The 17,482-nt window shown below is 51.5% G+C and overlaps 2 protein-coding genes across 2 annotated transcripts; both read right to left on the bottom strand.

The window, feature by feature from the left end:
* Positions 1-339: 339 nt before the first annotated feature.
* Positions 340-6,558, bottom strand: LOC135826224 (uncharacterized). Its single transcript, XM_065338854.1, has one exon. The coding sequence runs from the start codon at positions 6,556-6,558 to the stop codon at positions 340-342; it is 6,219 nt and encodes a 2,072-aa protein (XP_065194926.1).
* Positions 6,559-7,429: 871 nt separating this feature from the next.
* On the bottom strand, positions 7,430-9,966 carry LOC135826223 (uncharacterized). Its single transcript, XM_065338853.1, has 2 exons — positions 9,448-9,966; positions 7,430-8,755 (listed from the first exon to the last, which is right to left on the bottom strand). The coding sequence occupies exons 1-2, from the start codon at positions 9,964-9,966 to the stop codon at positions 7,430-7,432; spliced, it is 1,845 nt and encodes a 614-aa protein (XP_065194925.1).
* Positions 9,967-17,482: the final 7,516 nt, after the last annotated feature.

Below are 17,482 nucleotides of genomic sequence, written 5' to 3'. Positions count from 1 at the left end.
TTAGCAGAGCATGGAGAGGAAAACTGTTCAGCAACATTCAAAAAAGCAGAACGAGAACGAATAATACTTCAATTGAGGCTACCTCCGTAACATTCTCCTCTTCCTCGATATGAGACAACGTGACCAGATCGAAATAAAACAAAATAAATAGTACCTTACTAGCTCCACCACTAAGAACCCAACATCGTGCTCTTAGAAAAGCAAGTCCAGGTGGCTAGACAGCAGGTCCGCAGCAGGGTAAAGATATAGCAATACCGCTGACTAATAATAATAAGAAGATAGAGGACATGCAATGATTTTCAGAAGACAGACAGCAGAAAAGCTGTCCACATCAGTCCATCACTCTGACGCATACTCCAGTGGGCACAAGCGGTTGATGGGTCGCACAAGAGTACGATCACCCACCTGCACCTTGGCAACACGTACTCGTTCATCCTTCCCGGGGTAGACTTCCAGAACCCGAGCCAAGGGCCATTTACGCCTAGCGGTGTCTGGAGACAGCAACAGCATGACATCACCAACCTTCACGTTGCGTTGGTCTGCCGTCCATTTGACCCGCTTGCTGAGCTGAGGCAGCCACTCCTGGATCCAGCGACGCCAGACATGCCCAAGCAGCTCCTGAATGCGTTGCCATCGCTGACGCGGATGATCAGACTCCGGTAGGACGACTTCTCCAAGTCTCCCGTTCAGAAAATGATTCGGGGTGAGGGGCAAATTGTCGTTGGGGTTGACTGATATGGCAGTGATCGGGCGAGAGTTGATCAGATCCTCTGCTCCGGCAAAGGCGGTCAGCAGATCCTCGTCGGTGATGTCACTGCCAGACAGAATGTGGTAAATAGCACGTTTGGCTGCCTTCACCATAATCTCGAACACACCACCGAAATGAGGTGCTGCTGGAGGGTTGAACGACCAGGACACACCATGATGTGCGGTGCCCGTCTGGATTTTTGTTTGGTCGATGTTGCGAATGAGGTCCTTCAGCTCCCGAACTGCACCAACAAAGTTTGTGCCATTGTCCGATATGACTTGATTGGGAAGGCCGCGCCGGCTCACGAACCGGAAGAAACAGTTGATGAAACTAGATGTGTCGAGTGAGAATGCGAGCTCCAGATGTACAGCGCGCGTCTCCAGACACGTGAATACACACAGATAGCGTTTGGTTCTGGCCCGACCGCGTCCCTGCATGGTGAGGAAGGGGCCGGCGTAGTCGACGCCCACGCGGCTGAACGCACGATGAGAGGGCACGATCCGACTGACCGGCAGCGGTGCCATTCGTTGCCCAGCTGGCTTGCTCCGGTACCGGCGACAGACTGCGCATTCCTGTTCCCACTCGTGGACGGCCTCCCGTGCGGCGATGACCCAATAGCGGGCGGCGAGCGCAGACAATGTTGCGTTCGTCCCCGCAGCGTGCTTTCCCTTCTCGTGTTGGAACCTGATTAGCATCTTGGTCACGGCATGCTTCCGCGGCAGGATGATCGGATGGACAGCGTCTCGTGGCAGGAACTCCGCATACTGCAAGCGCCCTTCACAGCGTAGAACACCATCGTCGTCAAGAAATGGACACAGCTTGGCCAGCTTACTGGTAGCATGCACTGCTTTGCGTTTCCTCAGGAGGACTATCTCAGCAGCGAACGCATCACGCTGCGTGTTCCGAACGACGTACAGCTCTGCGTCAGCCAACTCAATCGGGGTGAGCTCTCCTGCCAGGCGATCCTCTGCTGCTGCACGGCAGTTCGAGATGAACCGCCGGACCCATGTGAGCGTACGGATGGTCTTCTGCCAGTCTAGCCACTTTGCTGGGTCAATGATCCAATCCTGCTCGGGTGGTGCATCGTTGGCACTTTGGACGTCTGCATGATACGTTTGCATGTCCTGCGAGCGGTTGCGTGGCAAACCTTTTACCTCCTGCCGAGCGCCGGAGCTGGGCTGAAGCGTAGGGCTGGCAGGCCATGGCTCGTCGGTTGACAGGAATGCGGGCCCAGTCCACCATAGGTCCGATGATGTCAGCACTGCTGCAGTACACCCACGAGAGACCAGATCTGCGGGGTTCTGGTCAGTGGTCACATGCCGCCATTGCTCTGGCTGTGTGAGACGACGAATCTCAGAGACGCGATTGGCCACGAATGTCTTGAACTGCCGACTGTGACCATGGATCCACCAGAGGACGTTCATGCTGTCATACCACAGATAGATATCCTGCATCTCGAGAGCAAGGCTGACGACGGCTGCCAAACGGGCTGCCATGACGGCAGCTATCAACTCTAGTCGTGGGATGCTCACTTCTTCCAGCGGGGCGACTTTAGACTTAGCTGCAACCAGCCGGCATGTAGCTCCACTGGGGTCCTTGGAAATGATGTAGGCGACAGCACCCATTGCCTTCTCGGAGGCATCTGCGAATACGTGCAGCGACGACACACCGTCAGCTGCCATGAGTGGTCTTGGAATGCGTAGCGTCTGCAGATCCCGCGCATCAGCAATCCACTCCTTCACCAGCTTGTCCACAGAGGGCTCCAGTGGGTCGTCCCAGGTCGAGCCTCGCAGCCACAGTTCCTGGATGAGCATCTTGCCTCGAATGATGTACGGCGCCAGCAGACCCAGCGGGTCAAAGACGGATGCTACCCGTTGTAGCACTCTCCGCTTGCTGAACTCCTGGCCGGAATCCGGTGGGATGGCAAAACTGAAAGCGTCGCTAGCAGCGGACCACGAGATGCCTAGCGTCTTCACTCTTGGCAGCTCCCCTGGTGACAGGTCGATGGAGCGTCCATGTTCTGACTCAGGTATCACTGCCAGAAGCTCGGTCGAGTTTGAGAGCCACTTCGTCGGGTGCATGCCGGCCGACTCCCACACCTTCACAAGAGACTTGTAGAGTGCGATGCCATCAGCGACGGTTGGCACGGAATCAAGCGTGTCGTCCATGTATGTGGACTTGTTGACTGCTTCAGCCGCACGTTCATCCGTACTGGTGAGCACCCTCGCATGTTCCTGGGAGACGAACTGAGCGAGGAATGGTGATGAGGCGAGTCCGAATACCACACGCTGGAACTCATACACTGCAGGCTGCGCATCGGAATCACAGTTGCGCCATAGGAATCGTTGGTATGGCCGGTCGGATTTGTGCACACCAATCTGCAGGTACATCTGCTTGATGTCACAGGCAATAGCAACAGGATGCTTGCGGAACCGCAGGAGCACGTCGCAGATGTCCCGTTGCAGCTTCGGCCCCTTGTTGAGGAAGTCGTTCACTCCGACGCCTTGGAACTGCGCCGACCCATCAAACACAATCCTCACTTTCGTTGTCTGCTTGTCCAGACGGACCACCGGAAAGTGAGGCAGGTACCAGATGCTGTGTGGTCGTGGTTCCTCCTTCGGCACACGGCGGATATAGCCCTTTGCCAAGTACTCTTGGATGATGGCGCTGTACTTGGTACCCAGACCGTCCGTTAGGAGCAGCTTCCGCTCGGTGCCAATCAGTCGTTTGCGTGCCATGGCGAAGTTGTCGGGCAGGACCGGTGGTGTTGTCTTCCACGGAAGGCCCACATGATATCGACCGTCGCTGAACGCCAGGGATTCCCGTGTCTTTGTGAGCAGTTTCTCCTCCGCCGGTGACAAGTGTGGCAAGTCGGGTACGGCTAGCTCCTCGACGTCCCAGAAGCGACGCAGTAGCTGACTGATCTCATTGCCGCCGAGCTGCAGCTGCGCATGGTACGCATGCCCCATACGCGAACTGCCTGGGCTCGCCCGTACCGGCCCCACACAGGTCCATCCCAGCGGGGTGAGCCGTGCGACTGGTTCACCCGGCTTACCAGTCACCTCGTGCAAGGACTGGTGCGCTGCGACACAGTCCAGGCCGAGCAGAACGTCGACTCGATCAGGCTTGGCGGTGGGAGGGAAACGTATCCCTTTGAGATGTGGCCATGTCGATGCGCCGCGGTGCCAGTTGACTGGCTTCAGGCGTCCTGTTGGGTGCCGCACTGTCCAAGCATGGAGGTCTGTGCTGAACATGCCGTTGACACTTGCTACGCTGCAAGACACATGCACCGACTGAAATGTACTCGGTGTTCCGTCCAACGTGTTGACCGTGATGCTCTGCAACTCCCCGTGCAGACCAAGTTCGTGTGCTACGCCCTCACTGATGTAGCTCATGGTGCTGCCATCGTCCAACAGTGCATTGACGTGAATGCTTGTGTCGCCGTGCTTGATGGTGACCGGTATCGTCCTCAGGCTGATGGTCACGTGGGTGCTCTGGGAGGCGTAGCACTCCTCTTCCGTGGACGGAGAACCCTCCGTGACGACGGAGCAGAATGTCTGCTGCTCTGTTTGGCTGGACGACTGTTGGGTGCTAGCTGTGTTTGGCATAGCGCGTCCTGCCCGACGCCCTGAGACAGAGTTCGCTGCTGGTGCCTGTGTGGACGGGCGTGTCACGCTGCTAAACACAGGGCCTCTGCTCTGTGTGGCGTGCAGAAAGCGATGATGGAGCTTCGTGCACCCGTCCAAACCACATGGCCGACTCCGCGTGCAGTCGCATCCATTGTGGCCGACATCCAGGCAGCGGAAACACACACCTGAATCCTTGGCAATGCGCCATCGCTTGTTCACTGTCGCAGCTTTGAAGGATAGGCACTGCCACAGCTTGTGTTCACCTTGGCACACGATGCACTTTTGTGATTTGGCTGCCGGCTGGCTGCTGGTCACGAACGTGCTTGGTCGAGGCGACCGGTGGACCTTTGTTGGCTGTGACGGCTCTGCCTTACTCACGGGAATCAAGCCAGCTTTCGTCTCCGCAGCGGAGACCATGAACTCTGCTTCCTGGGTACAGTACTCAAGCAGCTCCTCTACCGACTCAGCCTTAGCTTGTTCATGCCGCCACCGGTGGTAGCGGGTGATCAGCTGCTCATCCAGCTTCTTGAGAAGAGTCAGGTAGAAGGTTCCGGCCGCCAGCTCAGTAGCTCGGCCCGAGTCCTTCAAGTTAATGACAGCGACTGCCAGCAGTTCCGAGAACAGCTCCAGGTCTCTCGGGTGCTCCTTCCGCACGGGTTTGAGGGCCTCAATTTCTTCCAGATGGATGGCAACTCGGCGCCTCTCTCCGCCATATTTTCGGTGCAATAGGGCCTTGGCTGCATCATACGCAGCGATGGTGTACCCGAATCGGTCGATGGCTTTCAACGGCTCACCCTGGACATACTGTCTTAGTCGAAGCATCTTGCATTCCGCGGTTAGCGGTGCCTTGTCCACACAGGTGGAAAACGCTGCCCACCAGGACTCGAAGCGCCGTTTATCGCCATCGAATGTGGGTATTGTGATTTTCTTCATACTCGCCCATGGCCCGATGTCGGCTGCTAGTGGTCGTTCACCCGTCAGTGGAGGCTGATACATATGGCTGCTCGAGGACCCAGTCGGTTGGGGAGCCATGGATGTGTTGGGGACTGTCACAGCGGGGACGACCGTTGATGCACTTCCAGCTGCACCTCCAGCTGCAGGGACCGTTCTAGGGGGTAATAACACACTCACTGCTGGTCTCAATCTGGACTGAGTGCTGGCAGTGGACTGGTGGCTCTGACTAAACTGAACAGACTTCTTGGTCAGCTGGGCCGTTCCCAGTGTGGTGTTGCTGACGCTGCTCCTCTTGGTGGGCTGACTGACTGCGCCTGGCATAGTACTACTGGCAGTACCATCATTAGCACTGGCCACTGACACACTGCTACCACCGGAACCGGTCACTGGCGCTGATGCACTGCCATTGCTTGTCTGATCAGCACTAGAGGTACTGGCAGTAGATGGTGTTGGAACCCGGAGTGGACTTGTGACACCTTGACTCTCATGAAAGGCCAAGGCACTTAGGCTACTAGGAGAAGTCTTCATGCCAGATTCCACCAGCCCAGATCCAGCAGACCCAGAGTACAGCATTGACCTGGCTCCCAACTGGCCAAAGTCAGACCGCTCCGCACCCACCTCCGTCAAGTGATCTGGCGTCATCATTGGAGCTGAGTACCTCGCCGTCGAGTACTGGCTGTATCCCAAGCCATGACCAGCTCCAAACCGCCCACCAACACTAGCGCTGTACGTGGCTTCTTCCAGTGCTCTGTTCACAGCTGCGCTGTACTTCTCCTCAAGCTCTTCCAGCTCCGCAACCAGCTTCCTCCGTTTCGACAAGTCTCCGTCTCCAGAGCACAGTCCTAGGAGATCGCCCACGACGCCTGCTGCACCAGAGTACGCGTGTTCCAGATATCCAAGGTCGTCATCACCAATCCCCTCTCCGTTCACTATCCGAGTCAGCAAACGTCTTCGAATGTTGGTGAAATTGGCCTTGGCATTGATCTTCATCGTTCTCAGGCATTCTTCGCTGAACGCCGGTTCTTCATCATCATATTCTTGTTCTTCGTCATCAATATCGGAAACTCCAAAATCCTTCACCGTGCCCTCTGACTGCTGAATGCTGCTTGAACCGCCACTACGGGGGACCTGCTGTTCGTCCGCCAAACCTACGTCCGCCCCGACTTGGTCCGTTCCTTGCAGACTCTCGTCACTTGCCACTGACAAAGAACTCTTTGTTTCCGCCATGGTTAACATTCAAACCATCCTCTGCTACCAAATAATGTGGCTCATAAACCCAGAGATATTCTCGAAAGGCAACTAACTGTCTTGAACCATACTCAGATTTACTTCGATGACCATTCAGAAGAATACCATCACAAGCAGAACACTGGAAAACAACAACTGTGCCTACGCTCCGATGAACTTATATAGCAAGAGCGACGGCCACATCTAACACCCTGCCTCTACACCAACACTTAGCACATGCATGTAGATAAGAAGAGCGCGTGATGACGAATAAGGTGCTAAGTGCTAGCGTAGAAACAAGGCGCTAGATGTAAGAAGAGCGCGTGATGACGAATAAGGTGCTAAGTGCTAGCGTAGAAACAAGGCGCTAGACGTGGCGCGTACAGGCAACGATTTAGCAGAGCATGGAGAGGAAAACTATTCAGCAACATTCAAAAAAGCAGAACGAGAACGAATAATACTTCAATTGAGGCTACCTCCGTAACACTTGATGAAGACAGAAGGAGAAGAAGAGAACACGGAGAACAGAGTAGGCATGTAAACAGCACAGTCACGCAACAGTTGCCGCTGGTGCATGCGAGGTGCATGTGCGTACGCGAAGGTGTGAAATAGGAAGCGGGGTCAAATTACATATGGATGCACTATGCCAAATATATAGGCACAAGTAGGTGACTGCACATCTCCCCCCGAAAAAATGCGAACGGAGGGACACGAGATAGTGTGGAGCAAAGGAGAGAGGAAGAGGAACGATAGCAGTTCTGGAGCGGGTACCAACGTGAGCATTACTCAGAATGATAGAGAGAAAAACAAACATGAAAAGAACACAGTCATAGTTCAACTGGAACACATGGAGTAAACAGTGTTACTGTGTTCAGGTATTGGCAGCATAGCGTTGCGGCGCATGGCGAACACGGCTGGATTGTGGTCTGCGACTGGGTGGCAGAGGCTTAGCAACTCGAGGAGACTGCGGCACAGGCAGAAGAGGCGGCAGAGTAGAGTTAGCTTGTGGTTGCAGGGCAACATGCACAGGAGCAGGAACACCATACTCAACCTCATACATGGGCTCAATGGAGGAGGTTGAGCGGGAGGGATTAGGGCGTTTGGCTGACGTGGATGGCAACGCACGCACATGGCGACGATTTCGGCGGATAGATGATCCAGGAGTGAGGTCGATCGTGTAAGAGCGTTCGGACAGGCGGTTCTGGACGCGTCCTGTTTTGTCCATATCGGGGACATACACAGAAGCACCAGGGGCGAGAACAGGCAGCAGTCGAGCACTGTGGCGTTGATTGTAGCGATCAGCCTGCCGAAACCTGGAAGATGTTTCTTTGTCGGCAAAGACGGTCAAATCGGGCCAGGCTGGAGCAGGGAGGGGTCCTGGAAACCGGGAGCGGATTTGGCGGCCAAACAACAGCTGTGACGGTGAATAACCGTTGGCCAATGGCGTAGACCAGTAGGCCAAGAGAGCGGAAGGCAAGTCGTCGTTCTTCAGAAGGAGCTGCTTGGCTGTCTGAACGGCACGTTCTGCAGCGCCGTTGCTTTGGGCGAAGCGAGGACGTGACGTGCGATGGGCAAACCCAAGCTCGGCAGCAAATGCACGGAAGCTGGCACTAGCAAATAGTGGACCGTTGTCAGAGACTAGTGTGTGTGGAATACCATGGGTAGAAAACACGGAGTGGAGAGAGGCAATTACAGTGGCAGACGTAGTAGTGGTAAGTTGTTTGACTTCGATGTAGCGCAAGAAATAGTCGACAACAACTAGGTAAGTGGATCCTTTGGCTGCACACAGATCACACGCGATCTTTGACCATGGATGAGATGGGAACTCGGACGAGATGAGCGGCTGGGCTGGGTAAGGACGGGCCTTGGCACAGGTGGCACAAGACATCACATACGACTCAATGTCCGTGGACATACCAGGCCACCACATCACAGCACGCGCACGAGCACGACACTTACCAACGCCTCGGTGACCCTCGTGAGCACTGGCAAGGGTGGCGTTGCGCTGGGATGCAGGGATGATGACACGTTGGCCACGGAATATGAGACCATCAGCAGTTGAGAGCTCATCGCGAACAGCGAAGTACGGGCAGAGGCTAGCGGGGACCGAGGTGTGCTTGGCTGGCCAACCGATGAGGATGAGGGCACGGAGGCGACACATGTCGTCATCAGCGTTGGTCGCGTTCCGAAAGTCGACCTAGAGCGGGTCGGTGGAGCAATGCGATGTGATGGCAGACACATGCAGCTGTACTTCATCAGCAAGGTCACTAGTAGGTGAGGACTCTTGCGGAGCACGGGATAGAGTGTCGACAATGACGAGTGATTTGCCGGGCACGTGGATAGCGGTTGGGTTGTACCTCATTGGATTGGATTGGATTGGATTTTTATTTATAGTGGTGACTATAACAGACAATTGCCTACTAACAATAGACCCACTCGAGGGAAAGATGGAAAAAATATGAATAATTAATACTCAATCTGCGGACAGCATGCTGTTTCGTTCTTTTTGAACTCATCAGCGCAGCACAGAGAAAATGAGGCCGAACCTGATAGCAATGGAAATAAAAATTTCCAATCAGGCCCGAACGTACCTTGAATAATTAATATAATAGACTACCGGTATTGGATAGGTGATCATGTTCGCATTTTGCATAGCTGAAAGTCATAGGTACTAGCGTGAAAAAGCAAGGCATTGGGGTAACAGTTTCTTAAAACGGGCGACCCCCCCCCCCCCCCCCTCCTCAGGCGCATCAGGAGTCTCTGGCATCGCAGGGGAGAGCGGGCGAGATCGGTGGAGTTGATGAGAGGCACGAGAGGCTTGTGGTCAGTCTCGACTGTGAACTGAGGACCGCCGTGGATGTAGTGGTGGAAATGCTCGCATCCCCAAACAATGGCAAGACACTCTTTCTCAATCTGGGCATAGCGCTGCTCAGTAGGAGATAGAGAGCGGGACGCATAGGCAACAGGGCGCCAGCGGGAGCCATCAGGCTGCAGGAGGACAGCACCCAGTCCGTAGCTGCTGGCATCAGCACTAATACGGACGGGCTGGTCGGGCGAGAACAGTGCCAAGCAGGGAGCAGTAGTAGCGAGTTCCTTGAGGCGATAGAAGGCAGTTTCTTGCTGGGTATCCCACTGCCAGGCGGTGTGGGCCTTCGGGGGAGCACGGAGCAGGGCACTGACATTGGCCAAATTTGGCACAAACTTCGACAGAAACGTGAACATGCCCAGAGCACGGCGTAACTCGGGCACATTGGTTGGTGACTTCAGAGCTTGGATGGCAGACACCTTGGCTGGGTCTGGGCAGACACCATCAGCACCGATGAGGTGACCCTGAACTTCCTGAACTTCCTGAATGCCAGCACGCAAGTTGTTTTTCAGGCCAGTGAGGTAAACCGACGATCGTGTCATCAGCAAACAAAGATGGTCTAGGGAAGACTGCAGGTAAGTCGTCTACGAAAATTAATAGTAGGGGACCAATAATTGATCGTTGAGAAATCCCGGACAATACTGTCTCTGCAGCCGAGGATGTGCCAAGCACAGTTACGTATTTTGTCTTTTACTGTTTTATTATTGGTGTTCACGCATGCATGAACGGCAGTTTCTACTGATAAAAGGTCTTGTTCCTTAGATGCTCTTTCATCTTTTGTATAGCGAGCCTCGGAACAAATCAACAGAGTGAACAGACTCATACTGGGAGGGCCAGGGTTGGGACATTGATACTTTCGTCATCAAATTCTTCATATTATAATCCAGAATAGCTGGCAACCGCTGCGTGGCCTGAGCCATTTTGTAATTATATTATATTCAGAATGCTCGGTCTCAATATCAATGTGATTTTTTAGCTCTCTTCCAGTGGTTGACAGCTTCGAGAGAACAGCCTGAGCATTTTAAGCATCACGCTGTGGTTTATAGAAGTATTTTTTGAAATACGGACTGGGAGCTTCAGCCAGCAGCTTTCAGGAAATCACTCGTGGTAATGCCGGTGTCATATAGTAGAATGACCCCCGTAGTGGAAGGCCCCCCCGGTCATTGTACTATATAGAGGTCTTTCCATTACATCACCTTCTTGGCGCCTTCCCGGTGTCCACCCAAAGATCACCCATAAGACAAGTCCGTGTCCTACGGTAAAATGTGCTTGGGTGGCAAAAAGAGAATCAAATGTGTTGTTCGGGGTACGGTTAAAAATGATGTTGCAGGCCGTCGCAGTGGTGAAGCACTTTTGCTTTTCTTTGATGTGGTGAATAGTTTCGGTAAGTCGCGATGATTACTAGCCGTGGTTACTCTACTGTTTATTCCAGCCTTGAAGAGGCGTTGCCGCGAGAAGATTGACAGAATCCGTGGACCCAGTACATTGATCCATATTTACCTATGGACGAAGACCTTTCAGCCAATCCCCCTGCGTTAGGTATCCAGGCCTCTCTAAATATTTAGTGAATGTCCCCAGCACATATGCAAAGGACTCTCTAAAGTCTTACAATAGCCCTGCTGGATACAAATGCATGTGTCTCATTGCTGGCTGGGTTGGCACATTATCGTGTCTTGCCCAATCGAAGGAAGAAACAACAACTGTCAACAAAATACGTTTGGAAACGTCAGGCACTCGCGGAGTGCTTTTGCCGAACCTGTCCATCCTCGGGTAGCTGCTGAATTACCTGGAATTGTTCTTGGCGCACACTGCACTTGCATGGTGGGCCTGGGAGAATCATGTTCCCATGTTGCTGCAGTGCAGTGTTGTTTTGACTGAATTTACGTTGGAGACTGAAATGTGATGTGTGCTGAATGTCAACACCTACACCACTGGGTCACTCACCAGTGGCTGGCACCGTCAATGAACACTACACGAAAATAGTGTACATGGATTTTACTTCAGCTGGGCAGAAATTGGAGCACCGTGCCCATAACCTACAAGTAGTCTCACTTCTCTTTCGCTGCCTGACTCTCTCTCTCTGTCTCTCTTGCTTTGCATGCCTGTCAGTGTATCGATGTGTGCGTGTGTGTGTGCGTGTGTGTGCGTGCGTGTGTGGGTTTTTCTTCCTTATCAGTACGAGTATGACAATGTTGACATGCTGTGGCTGGTAGCACGAAAGCTGACAAAGTCAAACACGGCCATCATCATCATTGCTCCTATGTAGCCAAAAAGTTGGTGTAGTGGCGAACTTAGTTGTCCTGATCTTAAAACACGCTGATGAATGCACATCCAATACAGCAATTGTTTTTTCCTGGTCGTCCCTCGACCTGGCATTCTCCATAAGCAGTTGCTGATTACCGGTAGAGTGTCCTCCATTACTGCCTTTGCAAGAGTTACACAAGAAGTAAGATCAAGATGATCCTCACCACAAGAAGATCAAGAAGCTGAATACATGTACCTAATTGACCAGAAAGACAGAATATGAGGTATACTAGTATGTGCCGCAGCAGATGAAGAACTGCACAGCGCAGCAACCAAGTGGGAAGCAGAAGAAGATTGCGCAAGTAGGTCGATCAGAGTATTTATCCATGACAAAGGAAATGCACGTTGTGCAGAACATGAGGCATACACACTGGCATGGAAGAGATGATGAGTTGCACCCAGGGCCAGTACTAGAATAGCTAGCACCACCAGTCATGTAGAGGTACGTGCATAGAGCTGGGTACAGTAGTCATTACCATCAGCATCAGCACTATCAATCATCAAACTCTAGCTATACCTTGCACCCCAACAAACTAAGTAAGTTGATAGTGTTCGGAATCATCTTCGTGTTTCCGCCTTTACTGGTGCTGCCACAAATGAGCTGAACAAGTTGGTTAGTTAGTTCGATACGTACTGGGGTGACAGGGGATTATTTATTATTATTATTATAGACAACACCTCATGGCATGAGAAGAAAATCAGCCAGTACGGGAGATGTGGGTGTTAACCAACCATGGTGAATAAAAGAAGAAAAGTAATGGTCAAGACGGAGAAGCATGGGAGGGACAGGTGATGGTGAATCTAGTGAGCAGATTTAAATGCGTCCAGGGTACTGGCATTGCGCGTAGTAGCGGGCAGCGCAAGCCAAGCAGAGTAAGCAACAAAGAGTGGAGAGCGTACAAGGGAGGACGTTTTAGCCAAGGGGAGGGCAACAGAGCATCTTGTCTGGGAGCCATCTGTGATTCGGAACCAGTTATACACGTTAAGATGAGGAGGATGTAGAGCTAGTTTAAATTTGTGAGCAAAAGTGCAAATTAATTTTTGACGGTGGGTCGACAGTGGGCAAGCATTTGCAAGGACATACAGGGAAGCAGAAGAGTAGAGAGGAGGTAGACTAAACAGGATACGAAGAAGTTTTCTATGGTGGATTTCGAGATGCTCAGCGAGAACCGAGGACAAGCCACACCAGCTAACAGCAGCGTACATGAAAAGAGGCAGGATGTACAGTTTGTAAAACAAAATTTTACATTTGAAAGGAAGATGGAAACAATGGGGACGTATAACACCTAGGGCAGAGCTTGAACGGCTGCAAAGAGCATCAATATGGAAAGACCAAGAGAGACGATCATCAAGCATTATTCCCAGGTGTTTATGGTTGGAAACAACCTTTATGGGTTCTGGGAAATCAGGATGGTGTAAAAGTGACATGGATGAGATTGGGGGAAGGAACATTATTTCGGTTTTAGTCAGGTTGGGTCTAAGTCGCCATGTTTGCATCCAGCGTAGGACACTGCATATCTGAGCCGACACTCGAGGTACAAGAGCCGCTGGGGACGAGGATGCTGACAGTAGGGTTGTATCATCAGCAAATAACGAGACACCTGGGTCTATAGAGGGTAAATCATTTACGTATGCTACGAACAAAAGAGGTCCAAGTATGGAGCCTTGGGGAACTCCAGAAGACACTGGTAGAGGATCAGAGTTGATGGAGAGGGCAGAAACAAACTGTGATCGGCTACTCAGATAGGACTCCAGCCAGGACAGAGCAGGGCCAGACACACCAAAGACAATATGTAGCTTGGCAAGGAGGCCACGATGCCAGACAGTATCAAAGGCCTTTGCCAAGTCAAAGAAACAGAGAGCAATATGGTGTCGAGCATCACGAAGGGTGGCAATGTCTTGTACTAGACGAGCTAGTTGGTCAGAGGTTGAGTCGTTGCGCCGAAAGCCAGATTGGGAAGGGCTAAGGCATGGTGAAATGTGGCAATACAACTGGTCGTAAAATACCTTTTCACATACTTTTGAAAGGGAGCAGAGAAGAGATATTGGACGATAGTTTGAGGCTTGTGATCGGGAGCCTTTACACTTGTAGATGGGCGTGACCTTAGCGATCTTCCAACGATCAGGAAATACGCCGGAGGAGTAGGAAAGGTTGAATATAAGGCACAGTGGGTACGCCAGAGATGGAGCCAGAACTTTGAGAACTTCATTTGGTAGGGCATCAGGACCAGGGCTTTTGTTGCTTTTTAGTCTTTTTAGGTAGCTGCGAACAGATGATGTGGTGGTATGTATAGAGCACAGATCAGAAGACACAGTCGCAGAACGCTGCAGAGGTGGTATTGGAGAGGAATGGTCGTCTGGAATACCAGCTGATGTGAATTGCGTGTTGAGAGTATTAGCTATAGACTTGGGGTCAGTCACCATCGAACCATTGGAAGCTAATAACGGTGGTATGTCTTGACGTGTACTAGTTGTCCTTTGAGTGCGAACAAAGGTATACAGGTTAGGCCTGGAAGAGGGGTGAGATAGGGTGGTAGTGAGCGAACGTAAATATGCTCGATACTTAGAACGTGACAATGACTTCACCAGATTGCGCTGTTTTTTGTATAAAGAAATATTAGCATAGGTGGAGTACTTCTTACTTAAGCTATAGTAGTCGTATTTGAGTTTAATTGCACCTTGGAGATCTTTGTCGAGCCAAGGGATCTTGGGGTTACGGCTGGACTGACGAGGGTGGTGGCTGCCATGTTTGGGTGTAGCGGGTCTTGCTCCGTATTGTGGCACATAGAAGGAGAGCACGTCATCAAGAACTGTGGTGAACTTCTCCACAGCTTCATCAACAGTAGTGGAGGTGAATAAAAGATGCCAGTCACAGGCAAAAAGTGCAGAGTTGATGATTGACCAAGTGGAGGGTGTAACCTTGCGGAAGGCATGTCGCGGAGGGGTAGGAGTCTGAGAGCAGTTGTAAGAGGTGTTAGCAGTGGCAATGTTGTAGGCTAGCGTTGTAATGACTTGCAAATGATCCGATGCAGCAAGCGGGGCAGCATCATCAACAGAGCGTACAGAGAGGGGGCGGTTCGTAGCAAGCAAGTCCAGACAGGACAGTCTTCCATTCGGAGCGACACGGGTGGGGAAATTGACAAGCTGCTGGAGGCCAAAGCTAGAGAACACGTGTGATAGCTCCGTACCAGCACGCGATGTGGTGTCACCACTCCACCAGTCAGAATTGTGGGCATTGTAGTCACCGGTAAGAAAAACATCAAATAAAGAGAGGTCCAAGGAACACAGCGTGTCGGTAAGTATGTCGCAAAAGGAGGTGATATCAAGAAGGGATTGTGAAGGGGGGCGGTAATGACAGCAAATGAGTAGCGGATTGGCCCGGAGACCTGCCGGTGCACCAAGCTCAAGCCATAAGGCCTCGCTTTGGGGAGAATCAAGGTCATGGCGACGGGTGCAATGTGGAAATGTCCCATCACGTATGAGAATGGCCACGCCACCATAGCCACGTAGGTTTGATCTCAGGTTCTTATGTGTAGATCTGTCTTTACGGAAGCATGTGTAGCCTGGAACACTGAATAAAAGTGACGGGCTTAGCCAGGTTTCTGTTAAACATATTATGGTGGGCTTGTTGGCATGACATATTGCGTACAATTCCGGATGATCATGACTTTTCTCTTCGCCAACGAAGCGATGGAACAATATTCGTGTACTTCGAAGTATTTGCACCAGGAGCGAAGTTCTCGAGTCGTGTGTCCGTCATCCACTGGTTCCGTCGTTCTCCATCGTAGGGAAAACGATAACAACTCAAAGACGATCCAGGTGTGGGAACATCCGATCGCGAGCAGCCCTTTGGTATTCTCAAACTACAGTATGCAAAATGGAACTGCTTTCGAAAAACACTGTTTCCTTCCAGTGCAGTCTTCTTTTTTTGCCACCCAAGCTCCGTTTCAAGTCCGGTGATCGGTGGTGAACTCGATGATCTTTGGCCCGAATCCTCATAGGCCGCATGGTATGACTCATTGGAAAGTCCTCTATAGTAGATTGCCCCCGGGGTCACTCTACTATATAGTACAACGACCCCCCTCGGCCGCTATTTTAGTAGAGGTCCGTGAACTCCTGAACTCCTGAATAATCCAAAAGGAGCAAGGAGCACACAGAAAACGCAAAGGAACACTGAACTTGCAAACTTTCCTCCAACTCCAAAACAAAAACCATCCAACACAAGGTGGGATGTTCATGTCTCCTAAAGAGGAAAAGTGCGCGACCTATGTACAAATGTTGTGGACTTTTCACCACATATTCCCACAATCAAGAGTACATAACCCCGGACTCTTGCCACAATCCATAATGTCCACGTGGAATCTGTGGTGTAAACTCCATCCCTTTCTACCTGCACGTGCGAAACGACAAGTCTGGTGGACTCTGTAGTAGAATGACAGGGGGCAATCTACTGTATCAAGAGTACATAAACCAGAGTGTGCAACTCAGGATGGTTCCTGTGGGAGCGTAATTCGTGCACTACGTCATTTCTGACGGCATGGTAAACCACAGGTACGGTGAAAAGTTGCGTTACCAGTCGCGGTGGTGCAGGTCACTGAGTTTGTCCTGATTTCGGTTTTTTGAGACGGATAGCCTGGTGACTTTACTTGTCGGTGGATGTACGCAGCGTACACAGTCACACAAAACACCGAAATCCTGGAACTGGACGTCTAAAATCAAGCAAACTTGGCTGATTTCCGGGCTATGAAACATGAAAATTTGAGCTGTACGCAAGTCGCGGCTTGGCTGACCTCATCAGGGTGACGTAGTGCACGAACTGCGCTGTTTCAGATCTGATATGCACAGTTGCACACTCTGGTTTATGTACTCTTGACTATATAGTAGAACGACCCCCCGGTCATTGTACTATATAGTAGATTGCCCCCGGGGTCACTCTACTATATAGTACAATGCCCGGGGGTCCATCTGCTGGGGGGTCACTCTACTATAGTACACCGGTGCCTACAGCCGCTGATGCCGAGGCATTACGCACAGAATGCGCCTTGAATGTACTGGCATCAATTTAAGCACGAGAAAAGAAAAGATCTTTTAAACCATCTTGCAATGGTGGATTATGTTGCTGGCCTATGGGGTTGGATAACTAAGAGAAACAAACGGGAGTCAGCATCGTGAACCATGTGTACTTTGGTTCTTGCTTCGTACTCTGCCAGACTTACTTCTTACTTGACAAAGTCTCTCACATTCGGCACAGAATGAGAAGAAAAACTCGGCAATTGGTTTCGATTGTCGAGATTGCTTAGCTAGTGTGCCAGTCTTGAACGTGATACCTGAGTGTTTTTCAGTTTGTCCCTCAGCAGATTGATCGTGAGGTTCTCGGAATTCACTGTAGAGCCGAGGAAATCTATCTCCCTGACGGGAGTCAGCTATGATTTTTCACAATGCATCCTAGATTCTCTAAGAGAGAATCTAGACCGGTCGTATGATCTTTCGCCTTGTGTGCGTTCTCTGCCATTATCAGGATATCGTCGATATAAATAATCACCCTCAGACCCAGAGTCCTGAGCGTGAAAATTTCTCCCCTTAAAGTCTTGGTAAAGACCCAGGAGGCTGGAAAAACGACAGCCCGAATGGCAGGTCATTGAACTGATACATCTTTCCTTGAAAACGTGAAACACGGGAGCAACCGATGGTCCGTGGCATTCGGTATCATGAAGTACGCATCTTTCAGATTGACTTTCGTCGTGAAATCGCCTG

This window comes from Sycon ciliatum, chromosome 10, assembly GCF_964019385.1.
Source record: "Sycon ciliatum chromosome 10, ocSycCili1.1, whole genome shotgun sequence".
Taxonomy (NCBI): Eukaryota; Metazoa; Porifera; class Calcarea; order Leucosolenida; family Sycettidae; genus Sycon; species Sycon ciliatum.
Note: the sequence above shows the minus strand (reverse complement) of the source record. Positions and strands in the feature narration are given on the sequence as shown.